This window comes from Hipposideros armiger, unplaced genomic scaffold (genome assembly GCF_001890085.2).
Source record: "Hipposideros armiger isolate ML-2016 unplaced genomic scaffold, ASM189008v1 scaffold_347, whole genome shotgun sequence".
NCBI classification, from domain to species: Eukaryota; Metazoa; Chordata; class Mammalia; order Chiroptera; family Hipposideridae; genus Hipposideros; species Hipposideros armiger.
This window is the reverse complement of record NW_017731697.1, coordinates 2,012,524-2,036,709: the sequence shown is the minus strand read 5'-3', so window position 1 is coordinate 2,036,709 and position 24,186 is coordinate 2,012,524. Positions and strand designations below refer to the sequence as shown.

At 38.9% G+C, this 24,186-nt stretch overlaps 1 protein-coding gene across 5 annotated transcripts in view; it reads right to left on the bottom strand.

The window, feature by feature from the left end:
* The window catches only part of CNOT6 (CCR4-NOT transcription complex subunit 6), a 76,560-nt gene that overhangs the window by 6,109 nt on the left and 46,265 nt on the right, over positions 1–24,186 (bottom strand). For 2 of the 5 annotated variants that reach the window (XM_019661420.1, XM_019661422.1), the window contains 9 exons: positions 22,593–22,779; positions 20,515–20,600; positions 8,654–8,743; positions 8,489–8,557; positions 7,349–7,506; positions 6,390–6,544; positions 5,667–5,821; positions 4,512–4,742; positions 2,903–3,105 (listed from right to left, as the gene is read on the bottom strand). In XM_019661420.1, the coding sequence (XP_019516965.1) occupies positions 2,903–3,105; positions 4,512–4,742; positions 5,667–5,821; positions 6,390–6,544; positions 7,349–7,506; positions 8,489–8,557; positions 8,654–8,743; positions 20,515–20,600; positions 22,593–22,779 (1,334 nt within the window). Of the gene's footprint in view, positions 1–2,682; positions 2,747–2,902; positions 3,106–4,511; positions 4,743–5,666; positions 5,822–6,389; positions 6,545–7,348; positions 7,507–8,488; positions 8,558–8,638; positions 8,744–20,514; positions 20,601–22,592; positions 22,780–24,186 lie in introns of all 5 variants that reach the window. The other 3 variants (XM_019661419.1, XM_019661421.1, XM_019661423.1) reach the window with 2 other exon arrangements.

Sequence of the window (24,186 nt, the reverse complement as noted above, 5' to 3'; positions counted from 1 at the left end):
CTGTTTTGATTACTGTAGCCTTGTAGTATGATTTGATGTCGGGTAGCGTGATACCTCCCGCTTTGTTCTTATTTCTCAGGATTGCTGTGGCTATTTGGGGTCTTTTATGGCTCCATATAAATTTTCAGATTATATGTTCTAGTTCTGCTGGGGTGCATTCTTTGTACGTGCTGGTCTCCTTCCTGCCCCAGGGCTTCCACACACGTCGGACCCCCTGCCTGGAACATTCCTCTACTTGACATCTGGCTAATTCCTTCCCAACCTTCAAATGTCCAGTTCAATCACCTTCCAAGTCCTTCGTCACCCACTAATACCTCCTTCCACCTCCGCTTTTCTTCTCTTGCTGATGCATACCCCACTGACACACTCCTTCATGTGGTCGAGACCCACCTCCCACCAGACCATGAGATCCAGGACGGCCAGGCTGTCTCTGGCCTGGCGCCCCCAGCAGCACCCCCCAGGCACAGTGTCTGGCACACAGCTTGTATCTCCTGGTTTACTGTGTCCTCCCTGTAACTTCAGACAACCCTTCATACTCTCCTGGCCAAAGTACTTAAGCACATTCAAATGTCTTCTTCCCATCTCTGTATCAGCAACAGGAACAAGAGAAAAAAGCCCCTCTTTCTCCACCTTCGGTTGCCGCCCTCACCTCTTCTTCAGTCAATCTGCCTGCAGGAAGCGTCTCAAAGCTGGCCCTTACTCGCTCACTTACTCTTCAAGTCCCGCATTCTGGGCTCTGCCCAACTCTCCACGGACACATTTCTCACTAGCATCTTCCTGACATTCACTCCTCCTCTAGAAAGGCCTTGTTTCCTGGGCAGTTAAGCTCCTACACTGGCCTGATTTGCCTCCTCTCTGGTTATTCTACTTACACGTCAGACTTCCCCAGAGTTTACTCCAGACTCAATTCAGCTCGACACACTCATCTGTTCTCAGGGTTAAATCATTATCTACAGCACTGGGGATCCCCCAAAGTCAGATAAATAATTGTCAACAGTTTCTCTAAAGAGTCTACAAAGCCCTCCCCTCTAAAATTAAGAACTAGTGGGCCGGCCAAGTGGCGCGATGGTTAAGAACTGGCTTGGGATGCCAGAGGGCCCTGGTTCGGATCCCACATCTGAGGGCCAGTGACACTGCCCTCCACAGCTAAGATGCTGAACAACAGCTCAACAGCTCACGGGAGCCGGGCTGCCGTGAGTCCCCTGCGACGGCGTAGGCTGCAGCCCCTGTGGCAGTGGGTTGCCATGGGCTACCGTGTGTAGCCAGCAGCCAGCGTGAGCGGCCAGCAGCCAGCGTGAGCGGCCGTCCAGAAGCCGGCGACTGATCTGCCTCGACCAGGAAGAGCGCAATGATGGTGCCAACTTGGGCCAGTGAAGCAACGTCCTCCACAACTAGACTGAAGAACAAAACGACAGCAACTTGTCTGTTCCCCTTCCCCCAATTCCCCAGCGCTGTTCCCATCCCCCCAATTCCCCAATAAAAATCTTTAAAAAAAAAAAAATAAATAAATAAAATAAAATTAAGAACTAGTTAACGCTAGTATTTGCACTCCAGTGGGCAATCTAACCTGAACAATTATTCTTCCAGCAGGTTAGAAATGGAAAACTAGGATTTAAGAACATAAATGCAAAAAGTGGCTAAAAAGGACAGCTGAAAACAAGCCCCAAACAACCACTGATATTAAAAATGAGGAGAAGCACTAAGGAAAGGCTCCACATTGTAAGCTAACTGTGTAAGAAGGCATACAAATACATTTTAGCAATTTAAAAATGGTCAGGGGGCCGGCTGAGTGGCTCAGTTGGTTAAGACTTGGCTTAAGAGGGGCCGGCCGAGTGGCGTGATGGTTAAGAACTGGCTTGGGACGCCACAGGGCGCCAGTTCGGATCCCACATACGAGGGCCAGTGACACTGCCCTCCACAGCTAAGATGCTGAACAACAGCTCAACCTGGAGCTGGGCTGCCCTGCCAATTCCCCAATAAAAATCTTAAAAAAAAAAAAAAAAAAGTTGGCTTAAGAGCATGAGCTGAGCAACAGGGCCGCAGGTTCGATTCCCACATGGGCCAGTGACATTGCGCCTGAGCTGAGCTGCTGAACTGCCAACAGGTGGCAGGATGGCTCAGCTGGTTGAGAGCACATGCTCCTAACAAAAAGTTCAATGGTGGGCTATGCCCACCCGCAACTAAGACTGAGCTTGGCACCTTGAACTTAAGAGGCCACAAGCTGCTGATGGGCAGCCAGATGGCGACTGGCGCCCTCCACAACTAAGATTGAAGAACAAAAACTTGGCTGGTCCCCTCCCCACCAATAAAATTTTTAAAAAAAGGTCAATAGTAAACCACATTTTGGCACTCAAGGAGTACAGTTTCAGTTAAACTTACATGAAAGACGGAACACCTCACCCCAAATTAGATACAGTAACTCCTCACTTAATGGTGTCCATAGATTCTGTGACTTTAAGCAAAATGATGTTTAATGAAACAGTTTTACCACAAGCTAGCTGATAAGAAATAAGAGTCAAGTTCCTGTGGCATCTCATCAACATTATAATGAAACAATGTTAAAAGAAACATTAATTATTTGAGGATCTGCTATACTTAGTAATGAGCCTAGAAGAAACATGATGTCTCCGAAAAGCAACAGTTAACTCAGGGTTTACTATTATTATTTATCGGATTTTTTACCCTGAAAATGATTCTAGCAGGTATCTCTCCTCTAAGTAGGGATGGAATGCCAATCACATGGATTCTACAGAAGAGAGAGAGAAGAAAACTGCTGTCAACTAATTCAAGATGCCTAATTCCATTCTGAACATGTTTGCAAATTTTAAGGACATGACGAAGTAACAAGAGTCTCTTTCTTTAAAAAATGGAACTTTTAAATGTTTCTCAATTTCACACTCACCTTGAAATCAAACGTGTAGTTTGTATAAGGCATCAGGCCGCTCTCATAGGCACTCTTTAACTTGAAACCATGGGTGATCCTTCCATTGGTCGTCCCATTTTTACCATTACAGTTGAAGTTTGTAAGACTTTCATTATATCTCAGTTCCTTAAAGTCTTTATGATTTGTTTCTACTCCACCAGTGCTCAAATATTCTACAACACCTAGAATGAAAATAAATAGACATTTTTAATGGTTGTATACATACTATAATAAGCTGGTGTATAATATTTGTTAAACTAGTTTTTTATCTTTTTAAATTCAAGCTGTTGCCACTTTTTAAAAAGAATTAACACCACAATGAACATCTTAGTATGTAAGTTTGTACTTATGCTAACTGACTGACTTGGTATAAAGCACCAAGATTAGGGCTCATTGTTCCCTTCTATATACTGGCAGCTCCGGAAGAGAATGCAGCCACCTAATTACACAGCAGGCTCATCAGCCTGGATGCGATTTCCCCAGCTTCCTAAGCATGAGATGGACTCTGCAAATACTTATTTTAGTTTTCAATTAATTAGTCAGCAAGGTTGGACACTTTCCCTTATGTTTGCTATTAAAATACTGTGTTGTTCAATACGGAAATGGGTCTTAAGATCTGTATGATTTGACAAGTCTCTCGTTGCCCCTCAAGATACTTTGTAGCTAAACAGAGGGCAGGAAGCATGTAGAGAAATTGCGAGAGAATAATCCTCAACTGCTTCAGTAGAGGTAATCCCCAGACAGTTTCATGAGATGAACTAAAGAATTACGGATCTTAGATATTAGATACCTTTATTTTCCCTGAAAAAAAACTTCAACACAGTTTCTATCTTATTAATGGTTCCCCTCATTCGTGATGGCAGTGACATGCTACTGAATTTCACCATTGCAAATCTGTGTGCGAGCACGTGCTCATGCATGCACACAAGTTCAAGGAAAAGTATTCTTATGTATACAAAAGAGTATAAACAAGGAGTTGAAATTCAAAAAGAGGAAAAACTTAGTTTCAATATTACACAAGCTATGGTTTATTCACTGAACCAACAATGGAAAAGTATTCAAGAATAAGGCTTTCTGTATTCTACTTTGTGATAAAAATTAAAATCCCTGTTCTTTTTTGTTAAAATCACCTGCCTGATTTGTGTAAATGAAGGATTTCAATTTCCACCTGAGGAATATTTTTTCTAATCAAGCTCACCAAAAATTGAGATCTTGTAAATATATGGTCAAATTTAAACTGGATTATATTACCACATGCTGGAATCCCAGAGAAGCTGTCTTAAAGCCCTTTCAGAGTCTGCATTTATGTAACCAACCTGGGGATAATGAAATATATTTATATGTTCTTTGATGAGTTATTTCAAGTTATCACCTATATATTTATCAAAAATGATTAATGGCCTTCCTTCCTCCCAAAGTTTTTTTTCATAATACTATTTCATTTTCAAAATGGTCCCCCTACTCCACACAAAAAATTTTTATACAAGCTGAATTTGTTTTCACTAAATTCGGAATTAGCAGAAATAATACATTATAAAAACATTTTAAGTTAGAAAGCATTCTATATAAAGTAACATTCTTTTCTTACCAGAGTCTGGCAAAGAGTTAAGATCTGCACACAACACCAGTGGAATATTTCCAAATTCTCCCAGTACACTGGACTGGAGGCTCCGTGAGGCTTTATCAATAATGTTCTTTACTTCTGAGAGAAACATCATTGTTTGAACCAATTTCACATCAGAGTATTCAGGGTCCCAATGCATATGAGCATTAGCCACGAGAATAAGTTGTTTCTCTGTTCCAAGATGTGGCTTTCCAGCTACATTAGATAAAAAGAAAACAAACAGACAAAACCTGCCCATCAGCCCACATATTCTTACAGTATGAAAGTAAGTCATATCTCAGAGTTTGGGGAATAAGAAAAAAAAAAAAGACCCCCAAATTGACCTAACAATCTCCCACCTGATGACTTAATTTACCCTGCAGGAAACCTGAGAAACAGACACCTAAACCTCAGGCTGTTTATTTCCAGCTCAGGGTCTTCATTACTTATCAAAGTAGCCCATTCTATTTGGGACAGCTTGGTTTTTAAATAGTTGTGCCTCCTGGAAACTTCTGGTCTTAGTTCAGATGTATTAAATTGATCCTCACAAAATGAAATCTACACTCTTCTCCTTAGATATATTTAAGACAGTCACTAAGTCCCATTTTTCATCTTTTCTATCCTTCAGGTTAAATATCCGCAGTTCCAAATGTTTCTCAAGTGACAGGAATTTCAATTCTTGGCATGATGGTCACTTTGAATATATTTTTAAATTTAAAATCAGTGGTCGATTTCTCCCAAACTCGAGACCTCTAACGTAATCAGTATGAGTAGGTCAGGAAGAGAATTCGCTTATAGAATATCCTTGCTGCCAAGAAATTACAGAAGAGCATGGAATTCTTCTCTCTGAGCAGTTATTTTAATTAATATTTACTTCAACCTTCCTTTCTTTTATGTAAAACATTCTTAGGAGCAAAAAAGCCTGTTTTTTTCTTTGGCTTTATGCCTTTCAGTGTTTGAAATATTTTTCTTGGCTATGCTTTCTCATCTTAAGCTCTGTGATAGAGAAAACAGGATACGATGTTTTTGAAAAGATTTAAATTCTAAGTTTCTTCAGGTGTTAGACAAGACTATTATTACATGCGAATTTTCTGGTAAATTCTGGAGGTCAACTTTACAGGAAGTGAAAAGGTCACTCACATGACATTTCAATCAATTCCTTTCGAAGTTCCAGCAGGACTGCAACTCCAATGTTATCTTTTGTCATGACTCTGTTCAGCATAGCTTCAGACCCTTCTGAATTTGCCATTGCTAGCTGATTAAATTCAACAGTGTGTTTCTGAACCAAGGTAAATCTAAAACGAAAACAAAAACACACACACACAAACATAAACTGGGAATACAAGGAAAAGCTTTGTGGGAAATGCAGTTTTTCCAAACTTCCTTAACATATATGATGGCATGTAAATCACATTATGGAAAATCCTCCACGTTTCATGCACCATGCTTCCCACCCCATTTAAAGTTGTTCTTAGTCTGTTACTGATACAAATAACATCTTGAAATACTTTTACAACTTAAGATAATGTAGTCACCTTCTGTTTAGGTTTTGTGTTGGAATATTCCATCTTGTAATTTTTAAATAATTCTTTCCTAAAGTCTGTGTTTACGAATTCCTCTACAAGGTGTTTCAAGTAACAATGGAGTTTAATCCCACTGAACACCCTAACAAACAGCAGCCCCTCAACATGTCCCCAAAGCAAGATTTCTGGTGAGTCAAAACAAAACCTCCAAGTCAAAAGCATTATTTTCTTGAGTAATAATACAGTGCCTCATTTTCTTATATGCCAACTAATTTCCATACCCTTGCTCCCCAACCTGCAAATAGAGAAAATTTTCTCTTTTAAAAAGAAGATAACTTACTTCTCTGTCTTGAAGAATATTGCACAGCCATCAACATGCTTTCTTTCTTGCTCTGACATCGTCCTAGCTCTAGATTTAGGACTAAAGAATCCATTATAGCCACGTTCTTTCAATTCTACCAGAAAAAAACTGTAATACTGTTCTGTTTCAACCTCCTGAAAAATTATAAACAGCCAAGTTTATAAACAATCAAAAATCAGTCCTATGCATTAACTTTACATACATAGTTTGAGAGCTTAAAATCATTTTAAAAGGCCAATCTGCAGAATAAAGACTGTAATATCTTTTCAGTGTCATTTATCTGAAACCAATCAGAACACCTAGTTGTTATTTGACAGATACCAGCTGACAGGGTCAATTCTTTGTTGTTTATGAGTAAAGGCTGGAAAGACACACACCTCTCAGCATGCATATTTCCTCACATTTTAGAACTGATGTAGAACAATAAGAGAGGGAGAAGGAACTTTATGTATCATAATTTCAGGCCATGGGAAGAAAGTGGCTTGCCCAAGGTCATGTACGTTATGAGAGATGGACTGAGAACCTACAGGTACTGTGCACCCAGGTTCAAAGCTCTTTCCACTATGTCCTAATTATTCTATCAGCACTGCTGGTAAAGCCAAATCACACCTTGACAATGCCACAATTTTAGTAACATGCCACCCAAATCAAAAACAGTGTGTGGGGGCATTAGGAAGGGAAAGGTGAGTATTTAGCTGTCATAGCAATGCTTAAAACCTAGCTTAACCCATTTGCTTAATTACGCAGCGTAGTGCTCCAAACACAGCAGGTAGGGAGGTAATGCTCTCAGGGTTCACGAAAACAGAAAAGCCAGTATTTTAAGAACTGTTAACGGTGGACTTCTAATGTGCCAATGGGATGCACTCCCAAGTTGCTCCATGCTTTATCAACGTTGGGGCATTTGTGCAATTTAAACAAATATTCTCCTGGTGACTTACCTGAAGACTTATGATATCAGCATTGCAGCTCAAGATTTCTTGAATAATGGCCTTTTTCCTGTAGTCCCAATTTAGTGCCCATGATGGACAGTAGCCGTATAACTGCCGGGTCGCATATTTATCACAAAGAACATTATAGCACATGACAGAAAACAAGGCTGTAGGAAAGATAACTTTACTTATTCACACACGTGGCAGAAAAAAAAAACCCACAATTAATTTCAACAATCTTCACTTAAATGCTAAGATTGACTTTACTGATTCAATACATATTAACTGAAAAGCTACAATAGATCAGATGTGGTAGATTATAAATAAAGTCGAAGAAAGAACAGATACATGAGCAACTTATGTAATGATGTGCTACCTGCTAGACGTATGCACAAAACGCTCCAAGGCTAAGATCTGGAGCCCTCAGCCTCTAAGACCCAGGCTCCTCATGTCTGTGCTCCTCCCACCATTTTACCAATTGTTCATGTAGAATGTGAAAAACTGACAGGATTCTTTCTACAGGTCAATGATTATTAATTCACATGAAAGGAAAGGCTATCACAGACCGAATCCTGTTACACATATCACAGAAGTTCCCTATTTTCACACAATTTAAGTTAAAAGATTAGAGGTCATTAATTCAGCTTCTCTCTCAAAGTAAGTGTTTTAGCTGTCTTACAATTCTGTAGAATCAAATACACTTGGAACATACTAGGGTTCGGAAACTTCCAATAAGAAAGATTTCTGTATATTCATTATAACTGAATTTGATCAATACTTTATAGCAGTGGCACCACTGGAATGTGGGTGGGTAGATTCTCTGTTATGCAGGCTGAGCAGCATCGCCCATCTCTAGCCCTGAGAAGCCAGTAGCATGCCCCCAGTTGTGACAATCAAAAATGTCTCCAGATATTGTCACATGTCCCCTGGGGGATAAAGTCGCCTGGGTGAGCAGCACTGCTTTACAGTGTGCTTTCTAGCGCACAGCAGAAGCCAGGTGAGCAAGCAGTCAGTCTATCATTAGCTCCCAAACCAACTCAACCACAGCATTCTACTGTAACATGGCCCATAATCTAAACCATGCCAACAGTACGGTTAGGTTTAGGAATGGCAAATGAAAATTAGAGTTAAAAAAATAAGGCTACCAACCAGTTGGTCTTGTTCTGTCTGGTTCTTGTAACATAATCCAAGATCTTGGAGGTGGCTGTTCTGTTGAAACTAATTAAATATAAAACATAAAATTAAGCAATGTTCTCACACGGCTTCCTAAAACAATGCTTTAAACAAATGACCACTTACTTCTTTTTGCAGTACCTGCCAAATTATCAAGCAAATAGTTCAGTAGCCTTCTTGTTCCATCTGGTTCCTGATAGAGGTTCAATATATCCTGGGTAAGTGGATTTCCTGGAAATATTTTTAAAATAGGTAAAATGGAACAAAGTACTAAGATATTTTAAAATTAAAAAATATATCAAAATTATCAGATCATCTTTAACAATGTAGTTACTAGTAACATACCAAACTAATGGAAGTATTTTTTCCGTTTTTGAGTGAAGAGTAAAAATGCTTTATACTATGTTTTACAGAGGTAATCCAAAAATGGTTGTTAATGGACTACTGTCAACGTAGAAGATATGCATAATAATAGTGCCCTGTCTCACCCACCCACACTTTCATAATGATCCAAAGCGAGTAAAACTGGACTGTGGAAGGGTGGGAAGAAGGACTAGACAAGGGAAGGATAACAGCCAATACAATAAATCAGAGAATCAAGATTTAACACGTTAAGCGCCATGTCAGTTACCGGTGACAGACACTGTACTTTCCATTCGGACTGCGTCAGTCACCGGTGACTGATGATATACAATTTAAAAAATTATATTTTTCTATTAGGAAAACTAATTTCACTTGAATTGCTTTCACACGTTTCTTCCACCAACATTGTCACTGTTACAGGTAAAGAAAAAAATTTTAAACTGCACTGGAACACGAACCACAGACAACTGACTGAAGAGAAAGCTTATCGGTGAAATGGGATATCGCGGGCTAAACGGAAAGGAAGGCAAAACAGGCTTGGCGCTTAATGTGTTAAGGGTACAACAAAGCTAAGAAGAAAACTTCACAATGAGAAATCTATCAAGCACTTAGATTTTTAAAAATTCTACCGAATAAAGTAACAAGATGGGCAGACTTGGTTTAAGATTAAGTTACTAAGGCAGGCAGAAAATCCCAAAGCTGTGACCATCCGTAAATTCAGTAACTGTTTCATAAGTGCCAACAAATGAAAGCAAAAAGCAATGATTTGCACGTGTCTGTAAGAGAGCCTCATGCTCTCAGAATGACTTCTGACACACATATGAGAAAAAACAGTCCAGCGAACTGCTCTAAATAGCTCTGGTCCACGCCACACAAGCGGTGTGCATTGTTCTGGAAGCCACAGCACCAATGTGAGAGAGACGAATAAATTCTACAGTGAAGGAAGTGACAAAAATGATGAACAATCTTAACCATGACGAATGAGAAAAGGGAAAGGATATGGGAGACAAGAATGATCACAGCCCAGAGAAAAAAGCGGTTTTTTCCTCTTCTCTTGTGAAAGACGAGACTCAAATGGCAGAACGAGGACCAAGAGATTGACTAAGAGGAAAGCCAGTTCAGAGTAGAAGAGGCTGGTAAACATCAGGACCATTTAAGATGAAATGCCCTGCCCTGTGAGGTAGTAGAGCATCCTTCGTAACAGCTGAATTACATGGATGGGAAGAATAGCTACGTTAGTTAACCTTTAAGATCTCATTTAATTTTAGGATTCTAGGAATTACAAGGGTAAAAATGTGCTCCTCTAAGTACAAAGTATGTCTTTGCAGGAAGACAAGCTGATACAATAGTATCATCCCCTCACATGTGTACAGTTATTGATAGCTACCAAAGCCCTGAAATTTTTATTTAATCACAATCCGATGAGACAGGTACAGTCATAACCTAAAAGTTACCAGAACCCTTTGAGACACCTTAAGAAAATGAAGTCAACTAAAAACTTCTCAGTATCAGGTAAGCAGTGCGTTCCAACTAGAACTACACTAATGCCATCTTTCTACCCTTTCTAGCGCAAAAATATTTAGAGGCGACCACTGACTACTTACAACTATGTGATCCTCCCTTCTAAGGTCTTCTTTATTAATTAAAAACCATCCCCAAACAAACATTTGACTCTAATAAATACAGCTGAAGCCAAACAGTGTAGTTCCCCCAATGTTCTGCTTGCTTTTTTGGAATTCCTTTAAATTTAAAATTAATTTTTCTTCATTGCCTGGAAAAACAATATACAAAGTATATTATTTGGGTAAAATAACATACTTTACCCAAGTAGGGTAAAGTTAACAAAAACACAATTCTGGACTTAAAACATGATATTGTGTTATCAGAGGGAAGGAACAAAAGTGAGTAAGAGCAGTTGCTTCTGGAAAGGTGCAGCAGACATACTTTGCCCCATTCCTCCTGCTAAGTTCAACCAAAATCCCTGTAACCTGTGTGAACAAACAAGACTCTGAAATGTAGGGGGAGGCGGATGGCCAGAGACCTCAGGACCTGAGGGGCAACATAGTGGTGAATTGCTTGGGTTTAATACTGGCCTCATACATCCCAGGCATGGAGCTGAGTAAGCCAGCAACATGGAAACGGGCGCAGAAAGAAAAATGCCAACAAAACCCAGAGGACCAGGAAAGGACAGACTAACAAGACAAAACCTTTAAATAATAACAGCTCTGCTCCAGCTAAAAACCAAAGAAACATATGTAGCGCCACCTTACCCCATGTCAGCAAAGGCTATAGTAAGCAGGGAATCTAGACTTCCACCCTTGGGAGGAATTAAGGAGGTGCCAACACCAACTGGGGTAGTGTCAGGAGGCCAGGCGGGGAGCTGGGACTTTTGTCCCCTCCAGGCTGTCAGAACTCCTCCGTCTCCATCCTATGGTGTCAGCACAGACCATGAAGTGGAGCCATGACCTCCCCCTCAACCCACAGTAATGAGGTGCCCTCCATCTCCCTTCTGGGAATGATGGCAGAGGAGGCTGAAGAGAGTTAAGGCTTTTACCATCTCCCAGTTGGTAATGAGGTCACCTCAGTGCAGTAACTGTGGAAACCACACAAAAGCCCAAACTGCCACTTCTACCCAGGGACCCTTAGGTGTCAATAAAGGCTAAGCGCAATCTGAACCGCTGCCTCCCTTGGAAGTATGGAGATGGTGCCCCCTCCAATTTTCCCTGCCAGTGTGGTGTTAGCAAATACCAGCAAAAACAGAAGATTTAAGTAAGACCCAGGGTTTTATAACATAATATGAATATGTCCTTTTTCAAGCGAAAATCACTCATTATACCAAGAACCAGAAGATTTCAAACTCAATGAAAAAAGATATAAAAAAGATTCCAACACTGAGATGGCAGAAAGATTCAAATTTGATCAAAATAGAGCAAGCATGATAAAAATGTTTCAACAAGAAATTATAAACATGCTTGAAATAAGTTAAAAAATTTACTCAGCAAAGAAATGAAAATTTTGACAAATAAACAACATAAAAAAATGGAGGGCCAGCCGAGTAGCACATTGGTTAAGAGTTGGCTTGGGACACCAGCTCTGAGCAGCAGGGCCCCAGTTCGGATCCCACATTAGGGCCTGTGACACTGCGCCCTCTACAGCTAAGATGGTGAACAACAGCTCGACCTGGAGCTGGGCTGCAGTGAGTGGCTGGTGACTGCGTAGTGCAGTGGGCTGCCGCAAAGCTACCATGAGTGGCTGGCAGCCGGCGTGAGCTTCCAAGAGCCACCGTGAGTGGCCAGGATGGCCGGCAAGCAACTGCCTCACCCGGGAAGAGCGCAATGATCACAATACCAACATTGTGATCATTGAAGCGATGTCCTCCACAGCTAGACTGAAGAACAAAAGGACAGCAACTTGTCTGTTCCCCTTCCCGGATTCCCCAACGCTGTTCCCCTCCTCCAATTCCCCAATAAAATCATTAAAAACAAAAAACAACAACAAATGGAAATAGTAAATAAAAAATAGAATAATTGAAATAAAAATCTCAAAAGACAGGTTCAACAGCAGAATAGAGGGTCAAATGAAAGAACTGGTAAACTGGAATACAGAACAATGGGAATCTACCCAATCTGAACCACAGAAAGAAAACAGACTGAAAAAATAAAAAATAACAGAGCCTCAGGGAACTGTGGAACAAATAATTTAATCTGCATGTCCTCAGAGTCATGGAAGCAGAGGACAAAGAGCACAGTGCTGAAAAGGTGCTCAAAGAAACAATGGCTGAAAATTCCCCCAATATGGCAAGAAATAGTAACCTACAAGTTTAAGAAGCTGATAACACCAAAACAAGACAAACCCAAAAGAATCCATACCAAGCCACATCATAATTAAACTTCTAAAAAGTAAAGACAGAAGAAATCTTGAAGACAGCCAGAGAACAAGACACCTTACCTGTAGGGGAAAAACAATTTGAATAACAGCTGATTTTTTATCACAAACCACGGTGGTCAGAAAAAAGTGGCACTATTTTTTTCAAGTGCTGAAAGAAAAAAGTGTCAACGCAGAATTCTACACCAGACGAAAAAAAATCCTTTAGGAATGAAGGAAAAATAAAGATTCTCAGATGACAGAAAACTAAGAGAATCTGTTGCCAGCAGACCTACCTTAAATGAACCACTAAAAGAAGTTCTCTAAATAGAAAGGAAGTGATATAAGAAGGAACCCTGGAATATTTGGAGGAAGGAAAGAATATGGTTAAAGGGGGTGGGGGGGGAATTTAATAGGCTTTCTATCTTTTAAATTTTCTAAATCATCTTTGGTAGTTAATTTTTTTTTTTTTTGGTAATACTGCTTTGTTTCTAAATATATGTAGAGAAAATAAGACATTACATCATAAATAGGGGAAAAATAAAAGGTCATAGAGAGTTAAGGGTTCTATACTTCACTCAAACTGGTTAAAATAACACTAGTAGTCTGTGATGAGTTTGTAGATATAAAGTAATACCTAGAACAACCACTAAAAAAGATATACAAATAAATAATTAAAACACACTACAGACAATGTAAAAAGATGTTTAAGTAACTCATAAGAAGGCAGAATAAAGAAAATAAAAAAGCACAAATAGAAAACAATACATAAAATGCAGACATAAGCTCTAACATATCAATAATTACATTAAGTGTAAATGGTCTAAAAATACACCAATTAAAAGAGACTGGAAGAGTTTATTTAAAAACAAACTATTGTGTTGTCGGAAAACTCATAACACATTTTTGCAACGAAAAACATAGAAAAACTATATCATGACTTTTCCAACAACCCAATATATGCTGTCCATAAGACACACACTTACTTCAAATAACAGTATAAGCAAGAAAAAGATACAAATCATACAAACACTAATCAAAAGAAAGCAGGAATAGCTACATTAATGTTAGATAAAGTGAATTTCAGAAAAAGTAAAATAACCATAGACAGTGCCATCAAGTAATGTTAAAAGGTTAATCCTCCAAGATGACATAGCAATTTTAAAAGTATATCTACCAATAGTAGAACTGCAAAACATTATAAGCAAAAACTGAAAAAACTGAAAGGACAATAGAGAAATCTACAATTATAGTTGGAGATTTCACTACCCCTCTCTCCACAATTGACAGAACTAGACAAAAATGTTCACAACACCATCAATCTAATAGATACTAGATTAATATACAGGATCTAATCAAGGTTTATAGAACATTCTACCTAATAAGAGGTGAATACATATTCTTGTCAGTGCCCAAGGGACAAACACTAGGATAGACAATACCCTGGGCCATAAACCATACCTCAACAAATTTAAAAGAATTGAAATCATACAGAATGTATTCTTCAACCACAAGAGAATCACACTAAATATCAATAACTAAAAGAAAATAGGAGAATCTGCAAACACTTGAAAAATGCTAAATAATTCATGGGTCAAAGAGAAAATCTCAGGGGAAAATTTTAAATGCATTGAGCTAGTGAAAATGAAAATACAACATATCAAAATTTGTGGCTGGACACAAGTAAATCAGTGCCAAGAGGGAAATTAACAGACTAAATGCATACATCAGGAGAGAAAAAGTCTTAAATCAATAATCTAAGCTTCCAGCCTAAGAACCTAAAGAAATAGAGCAAAATAAATCCAAAGCAAAAAGGACGGGAACGCTAAAGAGCAGAAATCAATGATATTGCAAACAGAAAAAAATTTAAGCCATTTCTTTGAAAAGATCAAAATTTCTTTGACAAACCTCTACCAAGACTGACAAAAAAAGAGAAGACAAAATTGACCAATATCAAAAATGAAAGGGGAAATCACTGCAGGCCCTACAGAAATCAGAGAAGGGAAACTATGAACAATGCTACATATAAAAATTTAACGACACAGAGGAAACAGGCCACTTCCCTGAAAAATACAAACTGTCACAACTCACCCAGTAGATAATTTGAATAACATTGTTACCTATTAAAAGAAATAAATGCATAATTTTAAAACTATCAGAAAAGAAATATCCAGGCCCAGGCTGTTTCACTGGAAAATTCTACCTAACATTTAAAGAAGACTTAACTCCAATTCTACAGAATCTCTTCCAGAAAAAAGATGAGGAAACACTTTCAAATTCATTTCATAAAGCTATTATTACCTTGATACCAAAACCAGACAAAGTGAAACAACAAAAACCAAAACTACAAATGTCCTTCATGAATAGTAAAAAATCCTTAAGAAAATATTATTAATAGCATACAAAAGTCAGCAATAAATAAAAAGAATTATACACCATGGCCATGTGGGGCTTATTCCAGGAATGCAAAGCTGGTTCAATATTTGAAAATCAATTACCAGACTAAAAAAGAAAAATTACATGATTCTATTAACTAATTCAGAATAAACATTTGACAAAATTAAACAAATATTCATGATTAAAAACTCTCAGAGAAGGGGGGAAACTTCCTTAAATTGATAAAAAGGATCTACAAAATACCTACTAACATTATATTTAGTAGTGAAGACAGAATACTTTCTAGAACTAGAATGGCTAAAACCATTGTATAGTCATGCACCACGTTAAACAGGGACACATTTTGAGAAAAGTGTTCTTAGGTGATTTTGTCATTGTGCGGACATCACAGTGCATGTACATAAACCCAGGCCATATGGTTACCACCCCTGTGAAAGTGCTCCATCATCTACCAAAACGTTGTTATGTAGTGCATTACTGTAGTGGAGAAAAAAGTCTACCCTATTTCACAACATTATTTCAGGGCTTATTACCCAAGTAACTATGTGGTATTGGCAAAGGGACAGACACACAGATCAATGGAACAGAATAGATATGAAACAGATATCCAGAAACAGATATGTCCAGAAATAGATATGATTTTTGAAAAAGATACAAAAGCAAAAGCAATTCAGTGGAGGACACTTCTCAAAAAATGGTGCTGGAACAACTAACTGGACATCCATCCACAGGCAAAAAAACAAAACTACCAAACAAAAAACCCTTGAACTAAACTAAACCTTCACTTCTTTTATCTCAAAATGGATTATAGAATTAAATGTAAAACATAAAACCATAAAACTATTAGTGTAAAACACAAGAGAAAATCTTTGGGATCTAGAGCTATTCAGAGTTCTCAGACTTGACACCCAAAGCAGGATCCATAAAAGGAAAAACTGATAAACTGGACTTTATCAAAATTAAAAACTTTTGTGATGTAAAAGACACTTGTGTTATACTGTGATTTATAAGAAATATACCTTTGGTCTTCTTCCAATGTTTCTGGCAAGGAGTTCCTAAAACCCTTGGAATTTCTTAAGTGAGGAGAGCAATTAAGGTGCCTCTTGTTATGTTAATGAGGTGACTCTGGGACCCCCTCACCTAGGGATGAGGGCTGGTTGCCAGGAGAACCAGAGGGTTAGAAATTTCAGTCCTGCCTTAAAGAGACAAGGGTTGGGGGTTGAATCCAATCACCAATGTTAATTTAATCAATCATACCCGTTCAATGAATCCTCCATAAAACCCCCAAAGGACAGGGTTCAGAGAACCTCTAGGTTGGTGAACATGTGGAGATTCGGTGAGAGCTAGAGTGGCACCCCTGGACAGGGCATGGAAGCTGCAGGCCCTTTCCCCATACCTCGTCCTATGCATCTCTTCCATCTGGCTGTTCCTAAGTTCCTGGTTTATAATAAACCAGTGAACTAGTGAGTCAACGGGTTTCCTGAATTCTATAAACCACTCTAGGAAATTAATTGGCCCCAAAGAGGGAGACGCAGGAAACTCCAATCTGCAGCCAGTCTATCAGAGGCACAGGTGACAACCTGGGCTTGTGACTGGCATCCGAAGTTGGGGGGTGGGGCGGGGCAGTCTTGCAGGACTGAGCCCTTTACCTGGGGAATCTGATGCTATCCCCAGGTAGGTAATGTCAGAACTGAGTTGAATGGTAGGACACCCAGCTGGTGTCCTAGAATTGCTTGTTGGTGTGGAGGGGAAATCCCCACCCCACACACATGCTGGAATCCTTTCACTCTGTTAAACAGATGAAAAGACAAGCTACAGATTGGGAGAAAATATTTGCAAATCACATGTTTGACAAAGGCCCAGTATGTAGACTACATACAGGGCTCCCAAAACTCAACAGCAAAAAAGCAGACAATCCAATTAGATAGAACACGAGCAAAGATATAAAGAGATGTTTTACAGATGATATGCAGGTGGTAAATAAGCACATGCAAAGATGTCCAATGTCTTTAGCCATCAAGGGAAAAGTAAAGTAAAACTACAACGAGACATCACTACACATTTATCAGAAATGCTAAAATAAAAGTAGTGACAATACCAAATATTGGTGACGATGCAAAAAGAACCCCCAAAACTGAATCACTTATTACTGGTGTGGATGGAAAAGGGGCTGCAGATTAAACCTGACAAACTCAGGAGACTGAAAATAACCATATATGATGGCATGAGTTAAAAAAAAAAAATTTTCATAACTAAGTGGGCCACTGCGGGAAGTCACACATTAACTGCCTTCATTAAATTAATCTGTGCCTTTTCAGTGGGCCTGTTTGTTGTCTTTCTGTACCTAAGATAACATCTTGAATCCTTTTTCCAGACCAGAGCTGGAAACTGCAAAATTCCTCATTACTATACTTGTCTCCTGACGACCATCTCTTCGTGCTGTAAAAAGCGAACTGTTAGCTGTCCTGCACCCACCTACGTAAAAGAAGTACCTGTCTCTCCAATTTACTTTTATCCAATCCCAGAGATTTCCCCACTTTGCTTTCTCCCACCCCCTTAACCTATCGCCAATGGATTTCATGTAACCTTCCTCCTTTGATTTTATGTATAAAATAAGCTGTAAAACTGCCATTCTTCACAGCATTTTCTCAATCCGTTGAGATTTTGCTTCCTGGCAACTGTCGACAGTTTGGCTCAAACAAACTCTATAAATTTTCTCTTAGGCTGGATGTTTTTTGTCAACACCGGCAAAAATGTAAAATAGCACAGCCACTCTGGAGAAACAGTTTGGCAGTTTCTTTAAAAAACTAAATACAAAACTAACATATGACTGACTCACTAATTGCACTCCTGGACATTTATCCTAGAACAATGAAGCTTACGTTCACACAGTAACCTGTAAACAGAATGTTCACAGCAGCTTCATCAGTAAAAACCAAATAATGGAAACGACCCCAATATCCTTCACCAGGTGAGCTGTTACACAAATCATGGTACTTCTGTACCGTGGAATGCCACTCACCAATATACAGGAGCAAACATGCAATAATCTAGGTGAATCTGCAAAGAATTAACCCAAGTGAAAAAACTTATCTTAAAAAGCTACTACAGGGCCAGCCGAGTGGCTCAGTTGGTTAAGAGTTGAAGTAAGAGCACGAGCTCTGAGCAACAGGGCCACTGATTTGATTCCCACATGGGCCAGTGAGGCTGTGCCCAAGCTGAGCTATCACTGAGCTGCCAACAGGTGGCAGGATGGCTCAGCTGGTGTAACAGGATTGCCTGTTAGGTGGTAAATGAAGCATTCAATATATTTGTGAAAACATATATTGTCAAATGTCAAAAACTTGAACCAATAAAACACAACAGTAGCTGCCTCTGGGATGAGAAAGGGGCTACAAGAGGAATAAAGAGGGTCTTAATTCTATAATGTTCTATTTCTTTTGCATTAAAAAGCTGACACAAAAGTAACAAAATTTTAATTGTTCAGTACATTAATACGCTTTGCCACATTTTATATTTTTATCAAATTTAAAAGCATAAAATAAACTAGGCTTACCCTAGGGAAATGTAACAGAAGAAGGCAGCTGCAGCTCACATTTCCCTGACCTCCATTTTAATCCAGCAAACCCAGACCACACAGAAAAAAACTTTTCAGAGAACCATTTATAAAGCTGTTTGTTCAATATGGTTTTATATACATTTGTAAATGTATTATTTGTATTTCTCCATTTAATTTGTTTTGTGATATGAAATAGATTTACAGGAATAAAAACCTCATTTTATAACTGTATTTTTAAGAAATAAGAGTGCAGGGCTGGCCAAGTGGCTCAGTTAGTTAAGAGTTAGCTTAAGAGCGCGAGCTCTGAGCAACAGGGCCGCCGGTTTGATTCCCTCATGGGCCAGTGACAATGCGCCTGAGCTGAGCTGCCGCTGAGCTGCCAACAGGAGGCAGAATGGCTTAGCTGGTGTAACAACAAGACTGCCTGTTCAATGGTGGCCTACGCTGGTCCGCAACTAAGCCTGAACTCGGTACCTTGAGCTGAGCTGCCGCCAGGATGGCTCAGTGGATAGAGCGTGCGCTCTTAACAACAAGGCTGCTGGTTCAACTCCAGCATGGGATGGTGGCTACGCCCACCTGCAACTAATATTGAACACAGCACCTTGAGCTTAGAGGCTATGAGCTGCCAATGGGCAGCCAGATGGCGACTGGCGCCCTCCACAACGAAGATTGAAGAACAACTTGGCTGGTCCCCCTCCCCCAATTCCCCAATTTAAAAAAAAAAGAAAAAGAAAAAAAGAAAGAAGAGTGCAATTCACGAAGACTTTTGTTATGTGACCTTTTTAGGAATTAATTATAAAGTATACTATAAGACTGGAAGAATCACTTAAGTGATAAAACATTTATAGGTATTGACATATTATTAAAATGTGACTTTTAATCTTCCTGGTCTAAAAAAAATATTTCCCGATAGTTCTTTTTTTTTTGAAGATTTTATTGGAGAATTGGGGGAGGGGAACAGCACTGGGGAATCGGGGGAAGGGGAACAGACAAGTTGCCGTTGTTTTGTTCTTCAGTCTAGTTGTGGAGGATGCTTCTTCACTGGCCCAAGCTGGCACCATCACTGCGCTCTTCCCGGGCGAGGCAGATAAGTCGCCGGCTTCTGGACAGCCGCTCATGCTGGCTGCCAGCTACACATGGTAGCTTATGGCAGCCCACTGCAGCAGGGGACTGCAGCCTACGCCGTCACCGGCGACCCACACAGCCTAGCTCTAGGTTGAGCTGTTGTTCAGCATCTTAGCTGTAGAGGGCAGTGTCACTGGCCCTCATATGTGAGATCCGAACCAGGGCCCTCTGGCATCCCAAGCCAGTTCTTACCCAACGTGCCACTCGGCCGGCCCTCCCAATAGTTCTTAATGGATTAATTAGTCCCCAATTCTAATATATTCAGGAAGTCCTCATAAACCAAGTTTTTTTAAAAAATGATCAAATATTTAAGTTTATTAACATGTCCAAATTCTCTTACTGTTCTCTACACTTTGTTAGACTCCATTTCTTGAAATTTGAACATAAGGAAAAAAGCTGTTTATAGCATGATGACATAACTAAAGTATAACCTCAGTAATGTATCACCAGGGCATAGAGGCGAATGAAACAAAGGCTGGCAAAGCAAGGCTAAGCTTGGGGTAAGAAAATGCAAAGACTAGTAGACAGTTTACAGGTGGAGGAAAGAGATAACCACTTGGATGTACCTAAGGAACTGATGAAGTTTGGGGGAGAGTGAGCCTCCAAATCCCCTGACAAAAGATTCCCTCTTATGACTTCTTTAGACTTACAGACATATATACAAACCGAAAGAAGTAAACATGGGAAGTCATACCTTTCAGGCCTAAAGTCTGCAACTGAAACAGTTTTCCCAGCTCAAAAGGTAGAACTCGTAACTGGTTGTTATTTAAATGGAGTTCCCTGTTGATGTAAAATTCCAGGAAGTCAGAAGATATAATAATCTTTAATAGCTAAAATCAACAATAGAATTTCTAGGAATATAAGCTCCTAAGAACTACAAAATTTTATATTATACTCCAATGTCTAGTACAGTGCTTCTCAAATCATACGTGGTAAAAAACAAAACACAACAATCAAAATCCCCAACTTCTTACACACCAATACATTTGTAAAATACAGGAAAACAATGAATTACTAGACAAATAAAATGAGAGAAAAAGACCAAGAAAATACAATCCCCAGTTCTGTAAGAGTATTAGATTCAAGAGATACAAAACCACTCTCACATGCCATGTATCTCACTGCAGGCTGGACCACAGACCACACTGAGAGGGGCCCTAGCACACATAGGGTCTATTACACATGTTTAAGTGGGAATGATGGATTATAGAACTGTACACTTGAAACTTATGTAATTTTACTAATCACTGTCACCCCAATAAATTTAATAACAAACAAAAAACCAAAGGCCTTCAACACTAAAAAAAAAAGAAAAAAAAAAGATAAAACAGCCTATATGTGAATTGTTAAAATGAAAACGATCATGTAGTGCTAACTCAAAATTGCTTATAATAGCTACACAATTAACTTTATGATTAACACTGTTCCAAATGTACTGAAGTTTCATTTTAGAAATACAAGCAATTATATTAACTACTAATGATTATTTAATTATATGCTTCGTACAGATAACCATAATATAAATATCAAAGGATTCTCCAGTAGGGAAAAAAGACCCAACCTTGAGATGCTGGCAATTTCCTACAAGAAGTTTTATTTATCAACTTTCACATGTGAACGAGAACTATTTCTTTAATCGTTGTTTCTTGGAATTTTAATGAACCTTGGTTACTATTGAGTAAACCAGAGCTTATGAGGCCATAAAATGAAAAAGAAAAACATTCTGAATCATTGGTTCCTGTTTATTTCCAAATATATCACATTGAAAAGGAGGTCCTTTAAGTAAATTTGTTTCAGGGGATTAAAAATGGTCTTAGTACATACTCAATAACTAAGCCTAAAAAAATGTCAAAAGGCTGGACAGGGCAACAGACGTAAAGAAACTCTCACGAGGTCCTTATTCCTTTTTACTATGAGGCAAATGAAAGGCAGCAGAAAAGCCAGTGGAACCACAGAGAAAAGGCAGGTAATATGAATCAGGGCAAGGTTTTCCACTGGGATTAACCTAACAGCTGGAAATTGACTTGATATTCAACTTGGGTAGATCTCATCTACCTTATAAAACAAAGGTAATAAAAAAATAGCAATTCATCATTAAATACAATATGTGCCAGGCAGGAGGATGCCACTCTTTTAGTCATTGTCTTAAATATTTCTAATCTCATACTCGGCAGGGTAGGTATTATAGCAACTTCACAGATGAGGTTAAGAAGCTCTCCCCAAATCAGGATCTGGTCTAAACTGTGTGTGACACCGCAGCCTATCCAGGTCCTGTACTCCCACTGTAGGCCCCCAATTCAATCACGAATTGTAGCTTCTTTCAGTCCAGGCTTTATTACTATCGTGCATACAAGCCCTAGAAGGGCCAAAAAGGTTTCACTAGCTGGCAATGGTTTCCTGGGCCCTTTATTAAGGATAGTATGGGGCTCAGAATTTAGTGAGGGGAAGCACGGCAACTGTCTGTCACAGGTAGGTACGTATGTGAGATAATACGAGCTCCTTCTATTTGTTTACCCCCACTCTGTCCAAAAATTCTAGTTCAAGAATAAAGTATATTACACTAAACATGGCAATAAAACAAATTTTAGGCAATGGATCTACTTGTTTATTATTTATTAGTTGACATTCAATTTTCCAAGGACTTTATATAAACGATATAGTTATGTTTACTTTTGGTCACATACTGTCAAATTGACAGTGTTGTTTTCTAACAAAATGAATGCTCTCTTGTTTTGGGGGTGTATACTTAGGCACTAAGTTGAACCTACATACCTGAGTGATACCATGTTTCCGAGTTCTGCCGGTAAACTCTGGATCTGGTTCGAGGACAGGTCCAGATACACCAGATTGTGAAGCTTGGCAATGTCTGAAGGAATGCGGGACAGGAAATTGTCACTCAGATGCAAAGCTGTCAGGTGAGTTAGTGACCACAAAGATGAGCTTAAGCTTCTTACTCTTCCTGTAGGAGGAGAAAAAAATAGTGCAAGGATTAGTGTTCTCTACAGTTTGGTCCCTGCGTTAGAGAACATTTAGATGTTTCGATGAGTAATAATTTACCATACAAAAAGTTGTGACAGGAATAAACAGGAGAAACCTTACCTACTCTAGGGCAATTTGTCGGTATGATTAAGTTATAAACTCTACACTTCAGCAGACTAAAAAACCCCATTCAAGGCAATACATCAATATTTAGATTGTATTATTCTTTTTAAGAGTACAATAGTTAAGACTTTATCCTTTAAAGTGGCCTCAGCTATGACATGAAAAAAAGTATGAATTTATACTAGTGATAAATCCACTATTTCAACATGGTTCATTTGGACTTATGCCAAAGGAAAAAAGAAAAATCAAATCCAGTGTCTCAGAGGCTGTTCATACCTCTGCTCCAGAAAATAAGAATTATGCCTGCAAACAAGCTTAGCAGTTTTAAGACAAGATTATTCAAGTGATGGTTGCATCAAGAATAATGTATGCAAAAAAATGAAACTGGACCACCACCTTATGCCATATACAAGAACAAATTCAAAATGGATTAAAGGCTTAAATGTAAGACCTGAAACCATAAAACTCCTAAAAGAAAATATAGGGTCTAAATTTGCAGACATTACCCTGAGCAATATTTTTACTGATACATCCCCATAGGCAAGGGAAATAAAAGAAAAAATGAACATATGGGACTACATCAAACTTGAAAGTTTTTTTACAACAAAGGAAACCATCAACAAAACAAAAAGGAAGCCTACTGAACGGGAGAAGATGCTTGTCAATGATATATCTGATAAGGGATTAATATCCAAAATTTATAAAACACTCATGCAACTCAACACCAAGAAAACAAACAACCCAATTAAAAAATGGGCAGAGGATATGAAGAGACATTTTTCTAAAGAGGACATTCAGATGGCCAACAGGCATAAGAAAAAATGCTCAACCTCACTAATCATTAGAGAGATGCAAATAAAAACCAACAATGAGATATCACTTCACTCTGGTCAGAATGGCTATCATCAATAAATCAACAAACAACAAATGCTGGCGAGGTTGTGGGGAAAAGGGAACCCTGGTGCACTGTTGGTGGGATTGCAGACTGGTGCAGACACTATGGAAATCAGTATGGAGGTATCTCATAAAAAACTGGAAATGGAACTGCCTTATGACCCAGCAATTCCATTCTTAGGTATTTATTCAGAAAAACCCAAGACATTAATTCGAAAAAACATATGCACCCCTATGTTCATTGCAGCGCTATTCACAATAGCCAAGACTTGGAAACAACCAAAATGCCCATCGGTAGACAACTGGATTAAGAAACTATGGTACATTTACACAATGAAGTATTACTCAGCTATAAAGAAGAAGGAAATAG